This window comes from Lacerta agilis, chromosome 17, assembly GCF_009819535.1.
Source record: "Lacerta agilis isolate rLacAgi1 chromosome 17, rLacAgi1.pri, whole genome shotgun sequence".
NCBI lineage: Eukaryota > Metazoa > Chordata > Lepidosauria > Squamata > Lacertidae > Lacerta > Lacerta agilis.
This window is the reverse complement of record NC_046328.1, coordinates 7,132,555-7,156,952: the sequence shown is the minus strand read 5'-3', so window position 1 is coordinate 7,156,952 and position 24,398 is coordinate 7,132,555. Positions and strand designations below refer to the sequence as shown.

At 45.8% G+C, this 24,398-nt stretch overlaps 1 protein-coding gene across 2 annotated transcripts in view; it reads right to left on the bottom strand.

Moving 5' to 3' along the window:
• The window catches only part of ADGRD1 (adhesion G protein-coupled receptor D1), a 270,128-nt gene that overhangs the window by 146,791 nt on the left and 98,939 nt on the right, over nucleotides 1–24,398 (bottom strand). For both annotated transcript variants that reach the window (XM_033135813.1, XM_033135814.1), the window contains 2 exons: nucleotides 8,153–8,226; nucleotides 1,835–1,958 (listed from right to left, as the gene is read on the bottom strand). In XM_033135813.1, the coding sequence (XP_032991704.1) occupies nucleotides 1,835–1,958; nucleotides 8,153–8,226 (198 nt within the window). The remainder of the gene's footprint in view (nucleotides 1–1,834; nucleotides 1,959–8,152; nucleotides 8,227–24,398) is intronic.

The following is a 24,398-nucleotide window of genomic DNA, read 5'->3' as shown; positions in this document are numbered from 1 at the left end:
TATTGCATCTCGGGCTCTTGCATAACCTACTAACCCTTGGATTCGGTATGGCCAATTATTTTCCTTGTTGAACCAGAGGTCTTCCCATCTTACAATGCCGCTCAGCATCAACCTCAAGAGATTAGGTCAAGCCTACCGCCAACATGGGAAGAATCACTGCGAAAATTCATGTCACATTAAGCAGGAGGAGGAGGAGGTAAAATTATGAACTGGACCAACTCAGATGGTAGACTGGGAATCGCAGTTTTGAATCATCCCCTGAGTTTAAAAAAAAAAAAAAGCTCACTGTTCGTAGCAAACTAGCATACTGAGCGGTTCGAATCCCCGCGACTGGATGAGCTCCCGTTGCTCGGTCCCTGCTCCTGCCAACCTAGCAGTTTGAAAGCACGTCAAAGTTCAAGTAGATAAATGGGTACCACTCCGGTGGGAAGGTAAACGGCGTTTACGTATGCTGCTCTGGTTCTCCAGAAGTGGCTTAGTCATGCTGGCCACATGACCCAGAAGCTGTACACCAGCTCCCTCACCCAATAAAGCGAGATGAGTGCCACGACTCCAGAGTCGGACACGACTGGGCCTAATGGTCAGGGGTCCCTTTACCTTTTTAGCATACTGAGCATCAAGGTTAAATAGAGCCTTCACCCTGGCGTGCTAGCTTTCTTCATTCAAGTTGGGTTCCTTTCCACGTGGGAAGGCATTCAAAAAGTCACAAACATAATGTATGCCTATTATCTCTCAATAATTTGTTCATGTGGCAGAAGTCTAACATTATTTTTCCTAGATAAACTGAACCTTGGGAGGAAATATTCTGTATATTCTTTTATATTTATTTCTGGGGGGGCAGTCTCCTCCTGCAAAACAACAAAGACTATCTATTGTGTCACAATAAATTTATTAGTTTTTTAAAATGCCACAATTTATTTATTTTTTGTTTTATTCCCCCCTTAATTTATTTATTTTACATGTATTCCGCCTTTCCACCCCTGCAAACAGACCTTGAACTTGGGGCTGTGGAAGGACCAACCAAACTTCAATAAGCCATACAATGTAAACAAAGATTCAATAGCAAAATGTTTCAAAACACACACACACAACCACACGAGAAATATGCAAGATAACCAAGCAAGTGCTAGAAATCACCCCAGAATTGGTCTTACTAAACCTCTTCCAAGACAAAAATGCCCACTTACGACACAAAGAACTCATAACCCATCTACTCTCAGCAGCCAGAAACTTCATAACCAGACACTGGAAAGACCTGTCAGGAATAAGCATGGACCAATGGTACCAAATAGTATGGGAAACAGCCCTATTAGAAAAACTAACCAGTAAGCTGAAACTGACACGGGGACAAACGGAAGAAGACACCTTCACCCCGGTATGGTCCCCCTTCATCACACACACAGCCCAACAAGATAATGACAAAAATCTACCAACAGCATACAAATCAACATGGCTAACATGACCAAAAACTCCCACCCACCCCACTCACACAGGAGACCAAAGAACACCACAGCCAACCGCAAAAGAACAATCACGCCCCACGCCAACCCTGACCTCTCTCACCACTAAAGGAGCACAAGCGAACAACAGAGAACCTGCACAGACAACGCTGACACCAAACCCTACACATATTAAGTAAAACAGAAACATCGTCACCCACCTCTCTCCCCTTTCTCTCTCTCGACAACAACCAATTTGTAAAAATGTTATATGGAAAAATATGAGAGAGACATTGCATTACCGTTGTAAATCAAGAAAATCATACACACACACACACACACACACACACACAATGTTTCATATAAATTGCCTAAGAGAAAAAGAAAATCCTTACCTTGAGTGGTACAACTTGCATCAAAATGGCAAAGTTTGTGAGATGGTTACACAAACAGACCGAATAGTCAGAATCCCCTTCATGACGCACGCAGCCTTCATTAGACCAAACACCACTTCCGTTGCTACAAAGTGCATAATAATAGGTGTCCGTGTTATTTACTTCAAAATGTTTCTGCACTGCCTTTCCAAGGTTTGAGATCACTTATAAAATCTAATCTAAGTGTTTAAAACCACTGCTTGAATTAAGGTAAAAGTAAAGGACCCAGGGATGGTTAAGTCCAGTCAAAGGCAACTATGGGGTTGCGACGCTCATTTCGCTTTTCAGGCAGAGGGAGCTGGTGTTTGTCCACAGGCAGCTTTCTGGGTCATGTGGCCAGCAGGACTAAACCACTTCTGATGCAATGGGACACCATGAAGAGTGCCAGAGTACACATAAATGCTGTTTACCTTCCTGCTGCAGTGGTACCTATTTATCTACTTGCGCTGGTGTGCACTGGTGGAGGAAGAGGAGTGGGGGGGGAGTGCACCACCCCTGGCAGCTCAATCCTGGTGGGGTGACATCGTGGCTGCCCCCCCTGCCCACGCTGGGCACCAAGCCTGCGCAGGCGGTGTGCAATGCCCCCAGGATGCACGCCACACCTCTGCGGCAACGTGCCATGCCCCCGGGACATGCACCAGCCCCGCCCCTGCCTGCTCTTCGCCCCCCCCCCCCCGGTGCCAGAGCATGAAGCTCCACCACTGCTGGTGTGCTTTTGAACTGCCAGGTTGGCAGAAGCTGGAACAGAGCAACGGGAGCTCAACCCGTTGCGGGGATTCAAACTGCTGACCTTCTGATTGACAAGCCCAAGAAGCTCAGTGGTTTAGACCACAGCACCACCCACCACTGCTTGAATTATGACGCATGGGTGGGGAAGAGATATAATGAAATCCTCACACCCCACCTCTTGACTCCTCCTAATTTCAGAAAAAGGGTACTGGTGGGATCCAATAGCTTTCTAAAAAGAGTAGTTTGAAAGGCCATCACAAACAGTAACAGGATGAGCCATTTAGTGCATGCTTTGCACACAAAAGGTCTTTGGGTCAATGCTTCACACCTCCAATGAGGACCAGGGGGAAATCGTGTCTGAAGCCTTTAAGAGCTTCCACCAGTCAGTATGGATAGTGCTACGTTTGATGGGCCAATAGTCTGGCTCGGTATAAGATAGCTTCTAAAGTTCTCCTTTCCCCCTGCATACAAGCAATTTGAAACAGTGCTCTTCAGCCTTGCATTCACAGATGTTGTTGGACTGTAACGACAATAATTCCCAACCGGCTTAGCCAAAAGTCATGGGTGATGGGATCTGCTGTCCAACAACATCTGGGGATTCAAGGTTGAAGAACACTGGATTAAAACACAATATAAAACAAAACACAGAAGATAAACTCATGGACAAGCCAGCCCAATGGAAAAGATGTGAGTTTTGCAACCCCCCCCCCCCTAAAGCCCACGAAGAAAGGGAAGCTATGCACTTTTCAGTTGAGATCATCCCACAGCAATTGCAACTGCACAAAGCAGCTACAGCAATTGCATTCTGGTGTAATTGCAGTTGCACCGCAATGCTCAGCCTTTCCCACTCTATCCTTGCCTTCATTCTACAGTCTTGCAGCAGCTAATATAAACTGATGTACATCTCCTCGCCTTCCTGTACATCCGTAAAGCTCATTCAGTTATAAGACAAAATTGTAATAAATAGTTTTGTAAATGCTAGCTGCCTAAAGTTTAGTGCACATTTGATTCTTTACCCAAATCCAAAAAGAAAGAGAAGCTTGCAGCCAACTAAGTAGACCCACTGTAATTAATGGACCCAAGTTAGTCGTGTTCATTAGTTTCAACAGGTCTTTTCAGAATATGACTAACAATCAGAGGCGTAGCGAGCCGCTTTGCCGCCCGGGGCGGCAAACTTGAAGGCACCACTCCCTAGCGTGCGTGCCCTGATGTTATGACGCATGCGTCGTGACATCACAATGCGTGTGCAGCCTCCTGGGTGGACTGCACATGTGTGGACGATCGTGCCCGCCATCTTGGCTGGACATGCACAGTCCACCCAAGATGGCGGGCGCGATCGGCCGGCACCCCTTCTGTGTGGTGCGGCAACCTTTAAGGCTGCAGCGCGTGAACAGCAGCACAGACGTTGTGAACAGCAGCACAGACGTTGTGCTGCTGTTCGCGCGTTGCAGCCTTAAAAAAGTTGCTGCGCTGACGGTGTCGATCGCGGGGGTGGGGCCTGCCCCCAGAGTGTCACCCCCCAGGGTGGTACCTGGGGCAGACCGTCCCCCACGCCCCCTTGGCTCCACTTCTGCTAACAATGGATGCAGCCCAGAACATGTGTTTCATAAAAAAAAAAATCCTGGTGGATCAGGCCAATGGCCCATCTAGAATAACACTCTGTTCTCACATTAGCCAACCAGATGCCCATGGCAAGCGGAGCCAGAGTGAAACAGCACTCTCCACTGGTACTGGTATTCAGAGGTGCGCTGCCTCCAATAGCAGAGGTAGACCATAGCCATTGTGGCTAGTAGCCACTGATAGCTTTGCCCTCCATGAAACTTCCGGATCCTCTTTTAAAGTGAGTGGCCATCACCACTTCTCATGAAGCCAATTCCATAGTTTAACTATTTCCTGTGCAAAGAAGCGCTTCTTATTGTCTGCCGTGAGTCGTCAAACATTCATTGGATATGCCCTAGTATTATGAGAAAGCAGGGGTGGGGGGTGGGGCTTCTCCTATCCGCTTTCTCCAAACCGTGCCTAATTTTATACACCTCTATCAAAAGTTGCCTCATAAAGTGAGCACAGCAGGAGTCGGTCATAAATATGCAGGTGAGCTCACCGCTGAAGTTTCAAAAGGAAACGAGCTTTTCAAATTGGAAGAGATCGGCCCCTGCGGAGCTCTCGGTAGTAAGGAAGGCAAAGTATCTCAGGGTAATTTTCCATCATTAAAACTGCCCCAAAAGAAAAGAAGAAGAAAAAAACACAACCCCAGAAGGACAGAAGAGGGTGTGCACGCATTGGCAACCTAAAGCTGTTATTGCAGCACAGCAAGGATCCCTACCTGCCCCCACCCCCCAGTATCCTAGTATGTCCAGAGCACAGGTAACCTGAATTAAAAAGATATTTAAGGTGACCGGTTGACACATTTGCCTCATAATTCATGTGGTATAAGAATATCAGTGGCTCGTTGGCTGCTAGCCATGCCAGTCATGTTCTACCTCCACTGTCAGAGGCAATATGCTTCTGATTGGGTAAAAAGGTAAAGGACCTCTGGACGGTTAAGTCCAGTCAAAGGCAACTATTGACGGAACCCAGAGTGCATGGAAATGCCATTCACCTTCCTGCTGCAGTGGTGCCTATTTATCTACTTGCACTGGTGTGCTTTTGAACTGCTAGGCGCTGTGGTCTAAACCACTGAGTGTCTTGGGCTTGCCAATCGGAAGGTTGGCGGTTCGAATCCACGTGATGGGGTGAGCTCCTGTTTCTGATTACCAGTTACTGGGAATCGCAAGTGGGGGGAGGCTGTTGCACAGGGTTCCCCCAAGGCATCTGGCTGGCTACTGCGAATGGGATGGACCTTTGGTCTGATCCAGCAGGGCTGTTCTTACGTTCTTAGTGAGACACACATGCAAAGAACACTCTATGTGCCTGTAGTGGTCAGCAGCTGCTACAGGTGGCTGAAGCTAGAGGACCCGTTTAGTTACATCAGCATACAAAGAGCCTGCTGAATCAGGCTAATGTAGGGTTGCCATATTCCAGACGTATGGCAACCCTAGGCTAATGGTCCATCTGGTTCAGCATCCTGTTCTCACGGTGGCCAAACTGATAGCCTACCTTGCTTCCATAGAAGCCAATTCACAGTGGAGCACAGGACACTGTCCTATGCCAGGCCAGATTCTTGGCCCATCTAGACCACTACTGTCTACTCTGACTGGCAGCAGCTCTTCAAGGTCTCGGGAAGAGTGGGGTCATTCCCATCACCTGATACTTGGTTCCCAAGTGGCCTCCCATTTAAGCACAGACCAAATTTTGCTTGGCTTCATGAAGGTTGCTGTACTGTGTGCTTTTGGGTTTTATATCACAGTAAAGGGAGTCAGCGACAATCTGCTGGCGTGAAGGCGCAGCTCAAACAAGCTGCAGTTGCCACTATACATAAGCAGTCCCTGCTGTCAGAAAGCCAACTCTGGGATAAAAAGAAAGCTTCCTTAACTGTGTAAATCAGCCCCCTTAAAGTATTGCAAAACAAAGCTCAGCACCCGCCATATGCTATGCTAATGGTACACATACGTTACTCTTTGCTGAGGACTGAATATGCAAATTAACAATTGAACTAATGGTGCACCACTGTTGTTGAAGGATTGTCCTCTGGGTGTAATGCATTCAGCTGCTGAATGACTGGCCAAAAGAACCTAGCAATTGGCATGGAGAGGAATACTGCCTCCAACAGTAAGGGGTGGAACACAGCCTTATCCCCCATGAGCTGTGAGAGGGCAGCTGGTTGGCCACCCTTTCAGATTCCCGCCATTTAATTGTTGAACAAAATTAATACACCGCTTACTAAAACAAAAGACCTCTAAGCAGTTTTCAACAGACAGTCTAAAATATTAAATCAAAATTACTAACAACAACAGCAGCAACCACTACCGTTGAAAAATATAAGATCATCCTTTTTAAATGACCTACCAAGAATCAAGGGTCAAAATTGTGGTCTAAGATTGCATGCCTGGGTAGGCTTGCCGGAATCAAAACAGTTTTTAGCGGGCACTGAAAACTATGCAGTGAAGGCACCTGCCTAATATCAATAGGTGGGGAGTTCCAAAGTGTAGGTGATGCCACAGTGGAAGATCGATTTCTTCCAAGTGCAGGACGAACATCTTGTGGCACTTGCAAAAGTGCCTGTCCGACAGATCTAAGTGGTTGAGTAGACACATTTGGGGCAAGGTGACTACGCTTACCTAACAGCTTTCTGGGGCACTGTAGGAAATGTAAAGGGTAACCCAGCACAGCTTGGAGTGCTGCAACCACAGCCAGGTAAGCCTTTCAGGAAGGCCCAAGCACCTCAGACCTGGAGCCAGTCCTGCCAAGATACACTCCAGGGAAATGTGACAATGAAAATGATAATAATACTTCCTTTTGTATCAAGCTTTCAGTTATGCAAAGCGGTGGGCGGACTGTTTGGGGCAGCATGGAGCCTGCGGGCGCCCAAGCCACTGTGTCACTCCCAGGAGAGATGCGTGGCTCCATCGCGCTGCAGGCCTTGTGGTGAGTGCCAGCTTGGCATTTTGTCACCCCCCTCAGTGGTGACACATGGGGCGGACCACCCCCCACCAGAGCCCCCTTCCTCCGCCCCTGCTTACAACAACCTTATCAAGCAAATTGCATTAACTCGCCATATTGAAGGCAGCAGGAGGGAAGACTGAGATGGATAGAAAATGGCCTGCGTAAGGCCATGTATGGTTGTTTATTAATTATTATTTTTATCATTATTATTACTACTACTACTACTATTATTATGGCATATTTTAGTATTGCTTTATCAAATATACTGTATCTAAGTAGTTTACATAAACTGGTATAACATATTCAATTAAAACAGCAATAAAACTGGCTTTAAAAATAATAAACCTAATAAAATTATCATAGCAGTGGTGAGATTCCAACTGGAGACTTCCATCATTTGTGGTTCTATTATCGTCTATCATCATCTATTGTCATCATGCCCATCTCATTTATCACCCACTCTTTACTAGCAGTTCACAGGGCTACAACGATTTATAATTTTAGCCACCATGCTGCATTTTGAGTGGCACTGAAAGAAGGAAACAATTCACAGGAAGGGGATAACTTGTCAATCAAGCTAAAAGAACTTTCTTTAGGCTGGGGGGAGATGTAACTTGCATAGCTTCCCTTGAACAACAAAGGCTGGCCTTCTGAATACAGGATCAGTTTTTGTCCTGAATTTCAATATCAACGTGGGAACGGATGGTGGAGAACTGTTCCAACGGATGATTAGCATTCTAATCCATATGGTGGGCTTTATCGTTCAGAAATGTGTTCCAGCTTCCCTTTTCTAAAATTCAGATGTGAGTAAGAAATCCCCTTACTTAGTTTAGTAATGGGGCGAGTAATCTGTCTTCATTTTATTGCCCATGATTTCATTGTTTTGACTGTTCCCATGAACCCAACAGGGAGGGGAGGGTGGGGCAAAGTAGTTCTCTGGTACTGTAGCCATTTTTTTTAATTTAAAGGACTCGATCCTCTGATCAAATACAGAACTACGTCACGCACCTGTAATCCAAAAAGGCACAGTAAAAGTGCACTCGGTTGCTTTCGTTCATGACTTGGCTGTATTGGGGAGCAGTCTGAAAGGAAAGAAAGAAGACATGTAAACAAAAGTATAACCAAGACACACTGGAGTCTACCATGGGTAGAGACAAGATGTTGGCTGGCTCCCCAAAAAGTTCCTTTTGGAGACTTTGGATGGCACCCAACATCAACCCAAGGGACTGGCTTGCATTGGGATGCTCAAAGAAGGGACATGGCTCAGTGGAACAGTATCTGCTTTTCATGTACAAGGTCCCAGGTTCAACCTTCAGCATCTGCAGGTAAGGCTGAAGATGGCCCTTGGCTGAAACCCCCAAGAACGGCTTCCAATTGGAATAGACCAAGCACGTCCAACTCCCAAGAGGCTGCGATCTATTCCCAGTATAAAAAATCTGGCAGTGATCTATCCATTGTCATTGGAGGGAGGAGGAGTGTGCGTGTTGGGTGAAGGGGGAGATTGTCCAGAGTTGTTTGTTGAGCTTTTTTGGGGGGGTGGGATTGCCCAGAGTTGTTGAGCTTATTTTAAGGGGAGGTGCCATAACTTGCTCACCAAACAATACGCCGCATAGAACCGCTTGCAGCCCTAAAGCCAACTCTCATGTCCCCAATCGCCAGTAGCAGACGCCAAACGACCACCCACATGACGCAGAGCAAGGGGGCGGGAGGCGGATAGATTCATTCCCCAATTCAGTTAATCCCGCAATCGATAAGGAGCCTGCGTTTGACCACGATCATCTGGGGATCTACCTGTAGATCGCGGTTGACCGGTTGGACATGTCTGGAATAGACTATACTGAGCCAGATGATGGCCAGATATTCCAAGGTAGATAGAACTATGGGTCTGACACAATAGAAGGTAGCTACCTATTATGCCCAGTCGGTCAGCGAGGCACACCTTCCAAGCAGGGCCTCTGATTGGCCTGTTGGAAGCTGCCCTCTTTGGTGGGAAGACAGCCCCTCAATCATGCCGGCCAAGGAGAATTCCCCCACCAATGGGCAGCGAGTGAATGTGCTCTGGCTGCCAGGGGTGACACGGGAGCATATGGGGCCACAATCGTTGCCCCCCCCCATGGAAGCAGTGAGTGGCCAACATGCAAACTCGGGCAATGCACATTCACTTATGACGGGATGTATTTGTCTGATCTCTGTATCTTATTATCATGAGGGGCAGGGGTATGTTTATTGCATGGGGACTTCTTGTGTTGTTATACTGGGGAAAAACCAGGTTAAAACATTTATTTAAGCACACATATTTCAATGCATTTCAAGGCAATTTTCTCCTTAAAAGCACATTTTTTAAAATATACGATATGTATTTACATATGCACTTATGTGCAAAATGTAAAATATTTATATGCAGTTATGGGACCAAAACTACACAGCAAAAATGGGAGAGCTGTATAAACGGTTTTATTTTGATCTGCAAACGAGTTCAGGAACATGAAATCAAGCCAATCTGCTGCAAATAGTGGACTGAGTGGATTCCTCCCCCATAGACAATTGTTTCAGATGTTGTTCTCAAAGATCACGCTTTCCCTGGCTCCCAGTGAGCAATCCACCCTACATAGCTCAAACACTTCTAAATTTAACATTTCCCCAAAAATTTCTCAGTTGGAATCTTTTTCTTTGTACAAGAAGATTAGCCATCAGGCAGAACCTGATATCATGTTCTCTTAAGTATAGCAATCTATATAAATTTACACATATTGTGTCTACAATCTACTGGAGGAAAAGCACTTTAGGAGAATTCCATTTATTTAAGTTAGCACTTTTTTCTTTTCTAAAAAGTGATTTGATACAGAAGTACAGCAATAATTGCATGATTACATAACCATTCCAAATAACTCTTTAATTTCAAAACAAGAATCTGGAAAGAACATAACCAAGATCAGGTGGACTGTATTTTTCATTATGTATCGTAGCAAAAATTGTTTTTGCAAAGCTAAGGAATGCAACTGCACTTTCAACCCCTCCAAATGAAAGTCCTTGGCAGACCTCAAGGAAGCAAGCCTTTTTTCATGGGAAAACAAATCAATGTTCAGCCATAAAGGCATCCCTCAATCAGTTTAGCCCCTTCCAACTAGAATGACACACAAATTCATAACTGGAGAGTTGTTTCATTTTAAGCTCATATTGATGATTGGAGAGATGCTGCTGTTATTTCTGACTATAGCCTCCTTTGGGGTAACCTAAATACGTGCAAACTTCCACATGCTTGAATTTGTTGCATTTTGGTCCAATTATTACACACTTTCTCTGCAAACTAACAGGGTTAGATAGGAAAGATGGAAAATCTAATTTAGCTCACATTGTACTATAAGTTGGTTCACGTAAATGGCATCAATTCACACATACACACAAACGTACAAACACCAGTGTAGGATAGATGCATCTGTACATGGGACATAAGAACATAAAAAAGAGTGTGCTGGAGCAGACTTTTTGTCAGGGGAAGCATGCTTAGGGGAAACCATAATTGCAGGAGTTTTCTTTTCTTTTTAATGCAAGGAGCATTCAGGTGCCCAGTCCCTTCCTAGTGGTCCATAGTAGTGCCCTCCAGCAACGTAGAACACCCTGTGAGTCCTGCTCCTCATGCAATTGTGGGTTAAACTACTGAGCCTAGGGCTTGCCGATCAGAAGGTCGGCGGTTCGAATCCCCACGCCGGGGTGAGCTCCTGTGGTTCAGTCCGTGCTCCTGCCAACCTAGCAGTTCAAAAGCATGTCAAAGTGCAAGTAGATAAATAGGTACCACTCCAACGGGAAGGTAAACGGCATTTCCATGTGCTGCTCTGGTTCACCAGAAGTGGCTTAGTCATGCTGGGCACATGTCCTGGAAGCTGTACACCGGCTCCCTCGGCCAGTAAAGCGAGATGAGCGCCGCAACCCCATAGTCGTCCGCGACTGGACCTAACAGTCAGGGGTCCCTTTACCTTTACCTTTTACTGTCATAAAAGCTTGTTTGCTGTAAGTCATATGAAGCACAAGCAAAGAGGTTAGAAGGTGACAGCCAAAGTGCGGAGGGTGCTCTGCGAAGCATATATCCTGAAGCGTACAGGCTCGTAGGGCCTCATGCATCGATAAACAGAGCCATCTAGCTGGCTACTAAGGAAGAACAAATTGCCGGTGCAGAACATGCAAAACACAAGCCTCTGTGACCGTTTCCAAGCCCAGAAGGGGTGTTCATAAAAGCAGGATGGGAATAAGGACTTCCATTTCTGTATGCCTCCTTTGAACAAGAAAAAGCCACCTTTCTTGCTAGGACACAGACTTTTCCCCTTTTGCTACGCAACTGTTTTTTCCTTATTGTTTTCTGCTCCGCTCTTGAGCAAAGCATCCCTTTTTGGGGGGAGGGTGAGATCCTGCACAGACACTGGTTGCTTGTTCACACACAATCTAGATCCATCACATTTCTCTCTCTCTCTCTCTCTCTCTCTCTCTCTCTCTCTCTCTCTCTCTCTCTCTCGGTGTTTCTTGAGAAACTAGCTTCATTCCAAAAAAAAAAAAAGCTCGTTGCACATTGATTCTGCACTACCCTACAGTCTGTCCATTTGAAAAGAAGTGTAAGTGGCCCCATAATTTGGGGAGGGGTATATCCACACCTGCCCAATAATGTTGGGGACAGGTGTGTATCAATATCTCATCACCACTTCCTTCTTCATTCACCCGGAGCAGGGGGGAAAGTCATGGATAACCTACTTAAGGGCGGAGTGTTCAAATGTGTATCAAGTAACCCCATACACCCTTATTGACAGCAGGTTCTAGAGTCAATCTAGATTCAAAGCATCGTTTTTAAGGATGTGTGAATGGATTGGTCTACAGGTAAGTGCAGCCTCAAGGCTTCCTACCTGACAGGCTGGCAGTCTTTCAGGGGCCAGTGTTGCTGTCTGTGATTGAAGCAGTGCAAGAAGCAGTTGAGAACTGGGGAAGAGAGAATGGTTTGGGGCTTGCTGGGAGGAGGGGTGGAAGTGCTATGAGCCTTCTGGCTAGTAGAAGCAGCTCCTAAGACACTGACGCGCTGGAAGAATTTTGCTGAACATTAACAGATCTCTGGTTTTGCTTCTCGATCCTCAGATTATTCACTAGTGCAGAGCACTCCAACATTACTGCACCATTTCAATCACGAATACGCATACATAAAGATAGATGATAGATAGATAGATAGATAGATAGATAGATAGATAGATAGATAGATAGAGCGATCACTCTCAGAGTGGATGAAACCATAGCAAGCAAATGCTGACATGTGGCATTCAGATTGCCAAATCTATCTTTCTCTTCTTTTTAGCCAAGGGGAACAGGTCTGGATGCCTTTGCCTTTTCTGTAGAGTATTATAGATGACAGCTTGTTCTGAAGTGAGGAACAACAAGGATTACAGATTGTCACCAAGCCCTGCAATCTCCCAGGCCAGCAAACCAATTTAGCATGCTTGTAACGCACATAGCGCTGGCTCTGACTTCTCCATACCTCACACAGTTCTTTGTCAGCTCTACAATTTGAGGTGTGTGTGTGTGTGTGTGTGTGTGTGTGTGTGTGTGTGTGTGTTTCTATTCACACTCACCCACCAGGCTATGGTCTGAAGGCACATGATGAACCAAAGCAGATCAGGTTCTGGCTAGTGCCTGGATGGGTGACCGCATGTGTGTCGCCTTGGTCTCCATGCAGTGGAGGGTGGACCATTCAGATGAATGAGGCACAGCCCCTCCAACCTCATCCAGCATACCCTCGTCTGCCTTCTTACTAAAAGCCAGTCCAGAGGGTGACACTGGCTGTTAGCTTCCTCCTCTTTAGTCTCAGTTTTGCCTTCGTAGGAGGAGGATGCGGCTAAAACTAGAACGGGTTGCCCCTAGCGCCACCTACTGTTGGCCTCCCTGACTTCTACCTGATCATTTCTAATGGACACCAACCACCACTGGTTTCATGGCAGAAGCAAAGAGGGATAGGAGGGTAGGAAAATAAATACAAATAAATAGCTGGCTCCAGAAGTGGTCATAATGGTGGCCAAGAGGGAGACTGGTCTCCTTCCATCTCCAAAGTGCTGAGAATGCTCTGCTCCAGGTTCCCCGGGCGGGGAGGTTTCTCTCCCACAAACACCATCATTGTCATCTGATCCCAGCTGCTGCAACCACTGTCTACTAAGTGGAGCAATCTAGTAAGGGGGTGAAGAGGGTGGAGGCTCACAGGGCTTGGGCAGTAATTGCAAACACATTTAAGCATCCTCCATTGTCTCACGGAACTGCTTGTTGCCATTCAGACTGAACCCAGGGCAGTTTTTCCACCACCACCTTACACGTTCTACAAAGTTGTCACATTTTGGGCAACAGGACCTATCCTGCAGGGTGGAGAAGGCAAATTTGAAGTGATGACAAAGCTGGGTGATAAGGTTCAGAAGGCATGCAATAATACCTCACCCTGTTGCTCAGAAGGGGAGCTTCTCCTCCCTTCGAAATATTTGTCATATTAGCTAATTGCACTTCTTACAACATTTCTTTTGATAAGAAACATTTGCGCTGCATGAGAAACATGAAACATTCTGTTAACATTTTAGTTTCTCTGCAAGAACAACAACTCAGTGCTGTATCAAGTGTTAGTCATATTCAGATTAGAACCATCAGATACAACTAACTTGGGAGAATTCATTTCAATGGGTCTACTCTGATTTAGACTAATGTTGGCTGCAACCCACAGTCGTTAAAGCCTCAATAAGTAAGGGAATATTTCATAGGGCATAAGGGGTGGAAGGATCGATCAGGTTTCCTCAGTTTTTCATTTTTTCCAACCTTACATTCATTTATCCATAATTAACAACAATTTGTGATTAAAAAAATAACTGTCAACATTCGTCAACATTTTAGTGTGAATGTCTCCTAATAAACACATTTTATATGCCGTTTTGACCGCATATACTTTTGCAAGCAGCTTTCCCTAATATAGCACATTTTTCTATATGTCCACAAATATCTTCATTTTTATGCACAACCATATACATTTTTGTAAAATTTGATGGCATCACAAAATCCAGATACATGCGAATTTCAAAGGACAGCTGTGCTTCACTTTGCCTATTGCCTCAGAGGGTGCAAATTTGATAGAGTTGACTTTGAATGTGTTCTGGACCAAATTTCTCCTCCATCCCCATAAGGCAGTATTTGCTAAGGGCCAGCTGGATGCAGCAACTGACATGTGAGTTTGAGGTGGGCGGGAGGAGGAGAGACCCCAGTTCTAATCCTCACAGGTATAAATCTTGGGTCTCTCGATATCTCTCTGCCTAAAACCTACTTCACCAGATGGTTGTGAGAACAATTGTTTGTGGGAGGGACATTATTGCATTCCCAACTTCCTAGGGCAAAGGGCAGGATAAAGATGTACCAAATGAAATATGATTGGCACCTGATGGTTGCAAAAACCAGTGTAAATTCAGTTCAGATGTACCTGCAGAAACATCCATCTCACTCTCAGAATAACCTCCTCAAACTTTGAGGCCTTTGGAAGATGACTTGTTTTAGTTCCTTCCTTTCGTGACAGGGGGCGGGGGTGTCAAAATTCAAGCCATTCCAAAACCGGGGGGGGGGGGGTGTTTGAAGGTGGAATTGTCTCAAAAGATCTGGGGTCTTTATAATTGGTGTGGTGCAATAGTCCCAAGAGTATGGTGTTGAGCTAAATTGCCCTTATGAAGTAAGTTACATTGGAGTAAGCAGCTTGGAAGAAGAAGAAGAAGAAGAGTTTGGATTTGATATCCCGCTTTTCACTACCCGAAGGAGTCTCAAAGCGGCTAACATTCTCCTTTCCCTTCCTCCCCCACAACAAACACTCTGTGAGGTGAGTGGGGCTGAGAGACTTCAGAGAAGTGTGACTAGCCCAAGGTCACCCAGCAGCTGCATGTGGAGGAGTGCAGACACGAACCCGGTTCCCCAGATTACGAGTCTGCCGCTCTTAACCACTACACCAAACTGGCTCTCAGTTTGGAACTCAATGAGACATGTTCTGGAGTAGATATGCATAGGATTTCACCTATGTAAATAAGTGTATGTCCAGAAAAAAAGAGAAAGAGAATTCTATATGCATCTCTTATATTGAAATTTGCAAAAGACTGATGGAAAGGTCCACTATGGTTATTCTACTACTATGCATATTTATTAAAGGTCTACACCTCCCTTCATCCAAGGACCACAGGGCAGTTTACAGTATAAAAATACAAAAACACATACCACAGTAACAAACAAAACAATACCCCCCACACACATTTGAAATGGCCATTTGTTGTTGTTGTTATTCAGTTGTTCAGTCGTGTCCGACTCTTTGTGACCCCATGGACCAGAGCACGCCAGGCACGCCTATCTTTCACTGCCTCCCAGAGTTTGGCCAAACTCATGCTACTCACTTCGAGAACACTGTCCAACCATCTCATCCTCTGTTGTCCCCTTCTCCTTGTGCCCTCCATCTTTCCCAACATCAGGGTCTTTTCCAGGGAGTCTTCTCTTCTCATGAGGTGGCCAAAGTACTGGAGCCTCAACTTCAGCATCTGTCCTTCCAGCGAGCACTCAGGGCTGATTTCTTTAAGGATGGATAAGTTTGATCTTTTTGCAGTCCATGGGACTCTCAAGAGTCTCCTCCAGCACCATAATTCAAAAGCATCAATTCTTCGGCGATCAGTCTTCTTTATGGTCCAGCTCTCACTTCCATACATTACTACTGGGAAAACCATAGCTCTAACTATACGGACCTTTGTTAAATGGCCATAGATTGTTTAATTAGGAAATGGTCTGAGAGAAGAGGAATATTTTCATTTTGCGCCTAAAGAAATGCAGTGAAGGTGCCAGGCGAGCCTCCCTGGGGAGAGCATTCCACAATCAGGGAGCCACTGAGGAAAAGGTCCATTCTCATATTGCCACCCTCCAGACCTCTCGTGGAGGAGGCAAACAATGAAGGGCATCAGAAGATGACAGCAGAGTCCAGGTTGGTTCACATGGGGAGAGGTGGTCATTGAGATATTGCAGTACTGAGCCATTTAAGGCTTTATAGGTCAAAACCAGAACTTTGAATAGGGCCTTGAAACTAATTGGCAACCAATGCAGTCAGGCCAGGATTGGCATTATAAGCTCAAACCATTGAGCAACCTGGCCGCCCAATTCTATACCAGCTGAAATTTTCAAACCATCTTCAGAGGCATCCTCACATATAACATATTGCCATAATATTATGCTCATTGATCCGTTCAATTAAAAATGTGCTGGTTTTAAATGGAACACATTCCAATTCCCTTAGTATTTTGGCTATCTCAACCATGACTTCAAAGTGCAATGTTTCACATATTTCCAAGAATTAAGTGGTGCCCTGTTATTCTCTCGACCTTTCAGCAGTTCCGTCTCTTGATGGGCTGGCCACCCTTCCTCCTGTCTGCTTCCTTGGCTTCTCCACTGGGAATGGGTGGGAGAGACAGTCCATGGAAGACGTGGAGCCTGAAGTGGTGATAGAGGCCAGCAAACTTCCCAGACTGCAATTCTAGGCTGGAAACGTGAAATGTTTCAGACCAGTGCAACAAACAGCCACAGAAAGACTGGAGAACGATGAGCAGAGGGATGCTAAACTGTTAAGCTGTTGTGTTGGTGTTGTTGTTTGGCTAAAGCATCACAGTGGCTACTCGTGACTATTCTTACATGTGCTCCTTACACACAGTCAAGACGGGGGGGGAATGAGCCCCCTAGAGATGTCATGGAGGGGGTGGGAAGAGATAAGTGAGTTGGACGACCTGGGGGAGGCCCCGAGTGGGACGAGGGAGGCACAATATATTTGGGTTTCTTCAAATTCCCAGGGGCATTCTTGCTAATTGTTTCATACTGTCTATGGAATGGTTCTTAGTTGTTTCTACACTTTTATTGTTAAGGTTGTAACTAGCCATTTCCCTCCCCCTTCTAATTATAAATTTTATTCTTCAAACCCATGCTAGGACATTGTGCTTGGGGTTGGCAACCGTCCCGATTAAATAAATAAACCCATTTTAGCATCAAACAGTATATGAATTTAATGGTGGTGCTGGTGGTGGGTACCTCTACCCTATGGGATATCTCCCTTCTTCACACACACACCCTTTTTTAGAACTGGTATGTGTGTGTTCATTGTGGACTCCATTGTCCTTATTATTGATGTCCTTATTATTGTGTCCTTGTTATTGATGCATTGCAGTGGATTATTGGACTAAATCAAGGATAGGCAAACTAAGGCCTGGGGGGTGGATCCGGCCCACGGACGGTCTGGGAATCAGTATCTTTTTTACATGAGTAGAATGTGCCCTTTTATTTAAATTGCATCTCTGGGTTATTTGTGGGGCATAGGAATTCATTCATTTTTTTTTCTTCAAAATATAGTCTCTTCCCCCCCCCCACAAGGTCTGGGAGATGGTGGACCAGCCCCCTGCTGAAAATGTTTGCTGACCCCTGGACTAAATTACTTTTGGGGTCCCTTTTACCTCTACAGTTCTGTGATTCTATGAAGCTCATTCCCAGAGCCCCTGACATTGTATGTTTCACATTGACTGGGAAGTGTCAGCTCTGAATTTCAGGCAGCAGGCGCACATACACACACAGTAAATGCTGGGGGAGGAGAATGGTCTCCCACCGCAACTGCCCACACCTCCTTGGGGAGGTCATTTGACATACTGAGGAACTAACTCGCTTTGCAGACACTCCTGGACCAAGTCAATACAGTCGTACCTTAGATCCCAAAAGCCTTTGCGAGTCGAACATTTTGGCTCCCAAACGCCACAATCCTGGAAGTGAGTGTTCCGGTTTGTGAACGTTCTTTGGAACCCGAATGTCCAATGCGGCTTACACTGCATCCGATTGGCTGCAGGAGCTTCCTGCAGCCAATCGGAAGCTGCGCCTTGGTTTCCGAACATTTTGGAAGTCGAACGGACTTCCGGAACTGATTCCGTTTGACTTCTGAGGTACCACTGTAGGAGAGTCTCCAAGTCATGTCAAAATACATCATGGGCAACAGCCCAACCCATGAAGAAGCATGCATGTTGTGTGGTGGTGTCAGGAACTACACCCTTGTGCAAATTAATTGAAACAAAGCATGTTTTCTATCTTGCTTGTAATCCTGTACTCAGAACAAACACGAAAAGTCAGTTGATCATTATGGTGTCGGAAGCCTGCAGCCAATAGAAGGAATGATGCACTCGCCGCAATATATTGAGGTTCTAAGAAAGAGAGTTATTCCAGAGCTGGAAAAGAAGTATCCTGACGGTACTGGGACATTGCAGCAGGACCTAGCCCCCTGTCACACATCGAAAGTAGTGAAGAAATTCATGACAGAGCAGCAAATACAGGCACTTGATTGGCCAGGGAATCCCCCGGATGGAAATCCCATTGAGGATTCGTGTGCTATATGCAAAAGTCGTCTCTGTGCTGTAGACTGTATGACTATGGAGAAGCTCATTCAGGCGCTGATTCAATTGCGATACAGGGATCCGAAAATCAGCAGTGACTGTTCAGAACTAGTAGACTCCGTGCCCAAACCGTGTTCAAATGCTGCTTAAAAGTAGCGGAGGTCATATCTGTTACTAATGTACATATATGTGAGTTTTGTACATATATATGTGAGTTTTGTACAATAAACTACTAAATTCATTGTTTGTTTCAACTAATTTGCACGTGGGTGTACAGGAGTCCTCTCCCTCTTTTACGAAGTGCTGTGAGGAGGAGACCCGTGCAAGCTAAAAAAAGCCACTACGAAAGATTTTGAATGAATTTTTAAAGAGGGAAGCAGGAAGGACAAGGGTGGATCGGTGCCTGACATCTGTGTGTCTTCGCAGGAGCCAGGAAGAGCACCCACCCACAGAGGTGTCTAGTGACGTAAACTCTGACATATCCCAAAGAATTCAGCCGCTCACTCACCACGTTCTGTCCATAGCACTGATTTTTCCATGAGGTTCCCGAAACCAGTGACTGGTCCCTCTGGAAACTGATCTAATGGACTGTGGAATGCAGCAAGGGTAATTAGGGTCTGGCATGATTCTCCAGGCAGCCCCCAAAGGTTCTGGTTTTGGTTTTTTTATTTCTTTCTTTATTTCTACCAGACTATTCTGCAGAACAGCTACAAACAGAAGACAAAATGATTGTACACCGCCCCCCTTTTTTTAATAAGCAAAAAGCCAGAAACAAAATGTTCTCCTTCCTGTGTGTCTTTTTCTGTGCTTTTCATTGCAGAAGGTCACTTAATCTCACAATTTTTGGGAAACCCAAATTGAAAAGCATCACTACACCACAACTTGGTAGCCAAGTATGTATGACTGATTAACATCGTCAACCAGAGGAGAATTTTAAAAATAGACAGTATAAGGGGAAATGCTTATAGAACAGTAGTTTTGATTATATGCTTAGCAGCACACAAAAACAAGCCCCTGAACTATTTGGCATTATTTGTTTCATCTTAAGATATTATTATTATTATTATTATTATTATTATTATTATTAAACACACACACAAGCAAACAAACATTTTATTCAGATGTGACACAAAATTCAGATGATTCATATAATAGATCTACAAGCTGAAATTTCAATGTGCTGTTCCACTGTGATTGAAGTAAGAATGACGTTATATAATCAGTGTTACGTGAAAATATTCCCACAATGTGATTCCAACCCTTGTCATGCTTATTTTCAGACTCAGAAATATGAAAGTTTGGGGCTCGTAGGGCTTACATTACAAGGTTAGCATTATGACCCCAATATTATTGACAAAGAAACATTTGTCTATATATCCACCTGTCCAGGATCCCCCAAGTCCCGGCTGCAACCTTAACCATGCAGTGCTACACACGGCTACTCAGCAGTAAGCTCCATTTAGTTTAATGAAACTGATTCCCAGATACGTGTGCATGCAGATAGATGAAAGATAGATAGATATATGTAGATAGATGATAGATGATATAGATAGATAGATAGATAGATAGATAGATAGATAGATAGATAGACTGGTGAATGAAGCCGCTTGGCCGCGCAGAGCAGCAAACCTGGGGGCACCCCCCGGGGGCGGGGTGTCGCTCTGTAGCATTGTACGGAGCGGCACATGCATTGTATGGAGCTGCGCATGTGCATGCATGCTACGGAGCGGTGCATGTGCACTACGGAGCGGTGCCGCAGCAAACCCAGCAAGCAAGTTGCAGAGCGAGGCAGCCTCGCTCCGCAGCTTGCTCGCAAACCTGCTCAGCGCCGAGCAGGTTTGCGAGAAGCCGTGGAGCAAGGTTGCCTCGCTCCGCAGCTTGCTCGCGGGGTTTGCCGTGGCGCATGCATGCTACGGAGCGGGCGGAGGCGAGGGGTGGGCCAGGGAGGGGCATCAGGAAAGCACGCGCTGAGCAGTTTTGCGAGCAAGCCGTCGGTGCAAGCAGGGGAGCGTGCCAAGTGTCACCCTGCCTCCAGGGTGGCACTCGGGGCGGACCGCCCCAACGCACCCACCTTGATCTGCCCCTGGATAGATAGATAGATAGATAGATAGATAGATATTCTCACAGTTTAGGCCTATTGAACACAGAGGGACTTCTGAGTAAACATAGGACTGAGCTGTTAATCAAATGCATAAAACCACAGAACTGGATAATTACATGATATGACTTCAAAGACTAATCTGGTTCAGATTGGGAAAGTTTAAAAAAAACAAAGCAGACTTTAGCCTGATGTAGCAATAAAAAAAGAAAAAGCCAGAAATCCCAAATACATTTTGCTAAAAACACAGCCTGTTCTGCTTATGTGGCGTTTCAGTAATTAATTTTAATGGTTTACTTTGGTTTGTTTCTCTTTGCTTGTCTCAAAATGCTCTACGGGCTGCTGAATTAAGTTATTGATGCCCAGGGAAGGTTTCAGTGTTTGATATTGTATTGTGCTTTTACTGGGGTTTTTTGTGGGGAGCTTCCCAGAGTGGCTGGGGCAACCCAGTCAGATGTGTGACATATAAATAATAAATTGTTGTTGTTGTTGTTGTTGTTGTTGTTGTTGTTACCTATTTATTTTTGCATTGTAGCATGCTCTTATTCAATATGCTGTCATGTTCTGGGAACTGTAGCTCTCTTATGGGAATATGAGTCTCCAAACAACTCTCAGTACCCTTAAGAAACTACAGTTCCCAGATTCTTTTGGGGGAAAGCCATAGTTATTTAAAAGTGGTTAGGAAACTTCTTTGAATGTTTAGTGTCGATGTGCCCTAAGAGGGATGCAAGGCAAGCTGTCTAATAAAAGTGTGCCACCAGACTGCAATTTTCCAAGTGAGTAAAACAAAGCAGCTTTTGGCATGACCCTGTTCTTGTCTGATAATAAATCATGAAGGCAATGAGAGACAGCTAAGTGAGGGGGGGACCATGGATATAACCGGAGTCAACACGACGAGCAGGTGGAAAGTAATTTAGCTCTCATTTATCTGTGCAGCTCCTGAAGGCTCTTAGGCCACTTTTAGCATACACTGTGCCAACATTTTAAATGCAAGTCAAAAAATAAGAGGACCCCAAACCCACAAGGTAAAGCTACTTTTCTTCTCCAGGGCCAGCTCAGTGGTCCACCTCAGCACAAAGTCTCAGCTCAAAGGGATCTTCCTCCCTTCCTCCCAAAAGAGCCCAGCAATAAAATAAGAAACAGAACAATAAAAACTTATTTAAAGCATTTTAAAATCAGGCTGCAAACAATCTCAATTTAAAAGGCTTGTGGGGAGAGGATAGTCTTCAAGTAGGTGCCAAAGGGACAGCAGGGACGGCATCTATCTAATGTTTGAAGGGGTTGATGGCACAACACAAAATGCCCAATTCCTTTATTAAGGAACAGACCTACTGATGGTATCTGCAGAAGGCCGAACATAGTGATAAACTGGGCAAGACCATCTCTTCATTTCAAGGTCATGGGTTCGATACCCACGTTGGGCAAAAGATTCCTGCATTGTAGGGGGTTCTACTGAAGTGGGAACTTATGCAAAAGTAGCATAAGAGGGAGGCCATAGAACAGGGGTAGGCAACGTGCGGCCCATGGGCCAGATGTGGCCCACGAAGACCGTTTTAGCGGCCCACGAGCTGCTCCCGAACCAAGCCGCCCGCTGGGCGAGTCCGCCGCACGTTGTGCTAAACTGGCACAGCGCAGCATGGGGACTCGCTGAGCGGCACCAGAAATCATGTCTGCGCACACGCAGATACCGGAAATCACTTCTGCGCATGCCCAGATGCCGAAAATCGCTTCTGTGCAGGCGCAGTTTTCGCCGTCTGGGCATGCGCAGAAGCGATTTCCAGCGCCGCTGACATGCGCAGGCGCAATTTCCAGCATCGTGCTGCGCTGGTCCAGCCCATGGACGATCTCTGTGGGAGTGATCCGGCCCATGGCCAGTAAGCCTTGCCAAACCCTGCCATAGGAGACCACTTTGTGCATCTTGTAAAACTGCAGTACAGTCGTACCTTGGATCCTGAACACCTTGCAATTCAAACGTTTTGGCTCCCGAACACCGCAAACCCGGAAGTGAGTGTTCCGGTTTGCGAAGGTTCTTTGAAACCCGAATGTCCGACGTGGCTTCCACAGCTTCCACAGCTTCTGATTGAGTACAGGAAACTCCTGCAGCCAATCAGAACCTGTGCCTTGGTTGTTGAACGTTTTCAGAAGTCAAGAGGACATCCGGAATGGGTTCCGTTTGACAACCAAGGTATGGCTGTATTTCCATGTTGTACAGTGAGCCTGCAACTTACGCAAAGGGTTACGTTTTGGGGACTGTGCCTAAAGCCAAAATCGTGTATAGGCAGATCCATTGGGTTCCATGGTGGGTGGGATTGCCAAAGTCATGTTTCCCAGAACCTGGTCCCCTTCCCACCTTCATTTATTTTTGCCATGCGTGATAGTTGTGGGCTTACAGTATTTGCCCCTTCCTTTATCCAATGAAAGGATGTGCCAACGTTTTCTATTCTTTCAGGTGCCGCGGGAGGGACATGGCGCAGATATTCCCAGGACTAAGGCAGAGAACCCACATCACTGAGCCCTTGCTTTGCATAGGGACTAGAATCCATTTCTCACGCTTGATGGAATGCAATTACAGGAGACTGTGAGATATATATTCTAAATCATAGTGTGGAGCCGAGCGGGTAACTGAACATTACAGGGTGCTGATCCTATAAGCGTTGGACATTTTGCCTTCATCTGACACAAAAACATTCTCCAGATGTCTCCTCATTACTATTTTTACCCCCTTTGGCTCAGAGGTGGGGTACAAAACCGTTAACTTGAGCAACCTTAAATATAGGGCGTGGTTTGGAGCCCTTTTGCAAAATATAGTAACTGTGGGCACACCATGATTTTAAATGCAGCACTCTTGAACTCTCTTGCTTCCAGCACCAGTGTTTGACGCACTGTGCTTTCTAAAGTGATTTAGATTTAGATTTCTAAAGTGACCATTTCGAGATCCGAAGCAAAGTTTCAAACAACAAAGGGTGGGAGGGAGAAGCCACCGCCCACCAGGGTTGCAGATATGCCAGAAGGAAGAGCTGTAGTTTTTCCTACCCGTTTCTATTTTGTTCTCAGATTTTATTAAATCATATGTTTTGTTCCCATGCCAGCTTTGAATGGAACCCTTTCCTTGGTGCTGAAAACACAGCCCTTCACTGTCTGTCACAGAAGTCGCAGAGCCACCGACTGTGGGTTGGAAGGAACTGAAAAACCAAGCGATGGAACGGAGTACTTTGGGGAATGGCTTGGGGTTGCCTGGAAATGTAAGCAGGAGCTCGCAGCACTTCAATGTTTCTGGCAGGCCCCACCTGAAGAGAGAGCCTCTCCTCTTCCCTGAGGGGAGGTGTTGTGAGCGGGAATTGCTTCCCACACTTGCAGGGGGGCATGGCCTGGCCCCTGCGTCACTGGAGTCCTGTGCCTGCGTCACGCACCCTAGCCAGCCAATCCGGCTGGCGGAGGGGCATTATTTAGCTTTTTGAAAACGGCACACGAGCGCTGCCTCGTTGTTCCGGCTTCCTTGGATCACCCGCCCTCCCTCCCTCTAGGTTTTGCTTCTTCACCTGACCTTGCTATGGACCTCGGTTGGTTGCCTTGGCTGCCCAAGGGGCCTGGTAGGAATTTTTTCCACTTGGCAGATTGGCACCAGCCACTCGTAGCAAATCATCACAACTTTGTAAAGTTTGGCAGTCAGGCATTGGGAAATGCATTGTGTGTCGGAGGGGAGGTTGTGGCCATCACCTACCCCTCC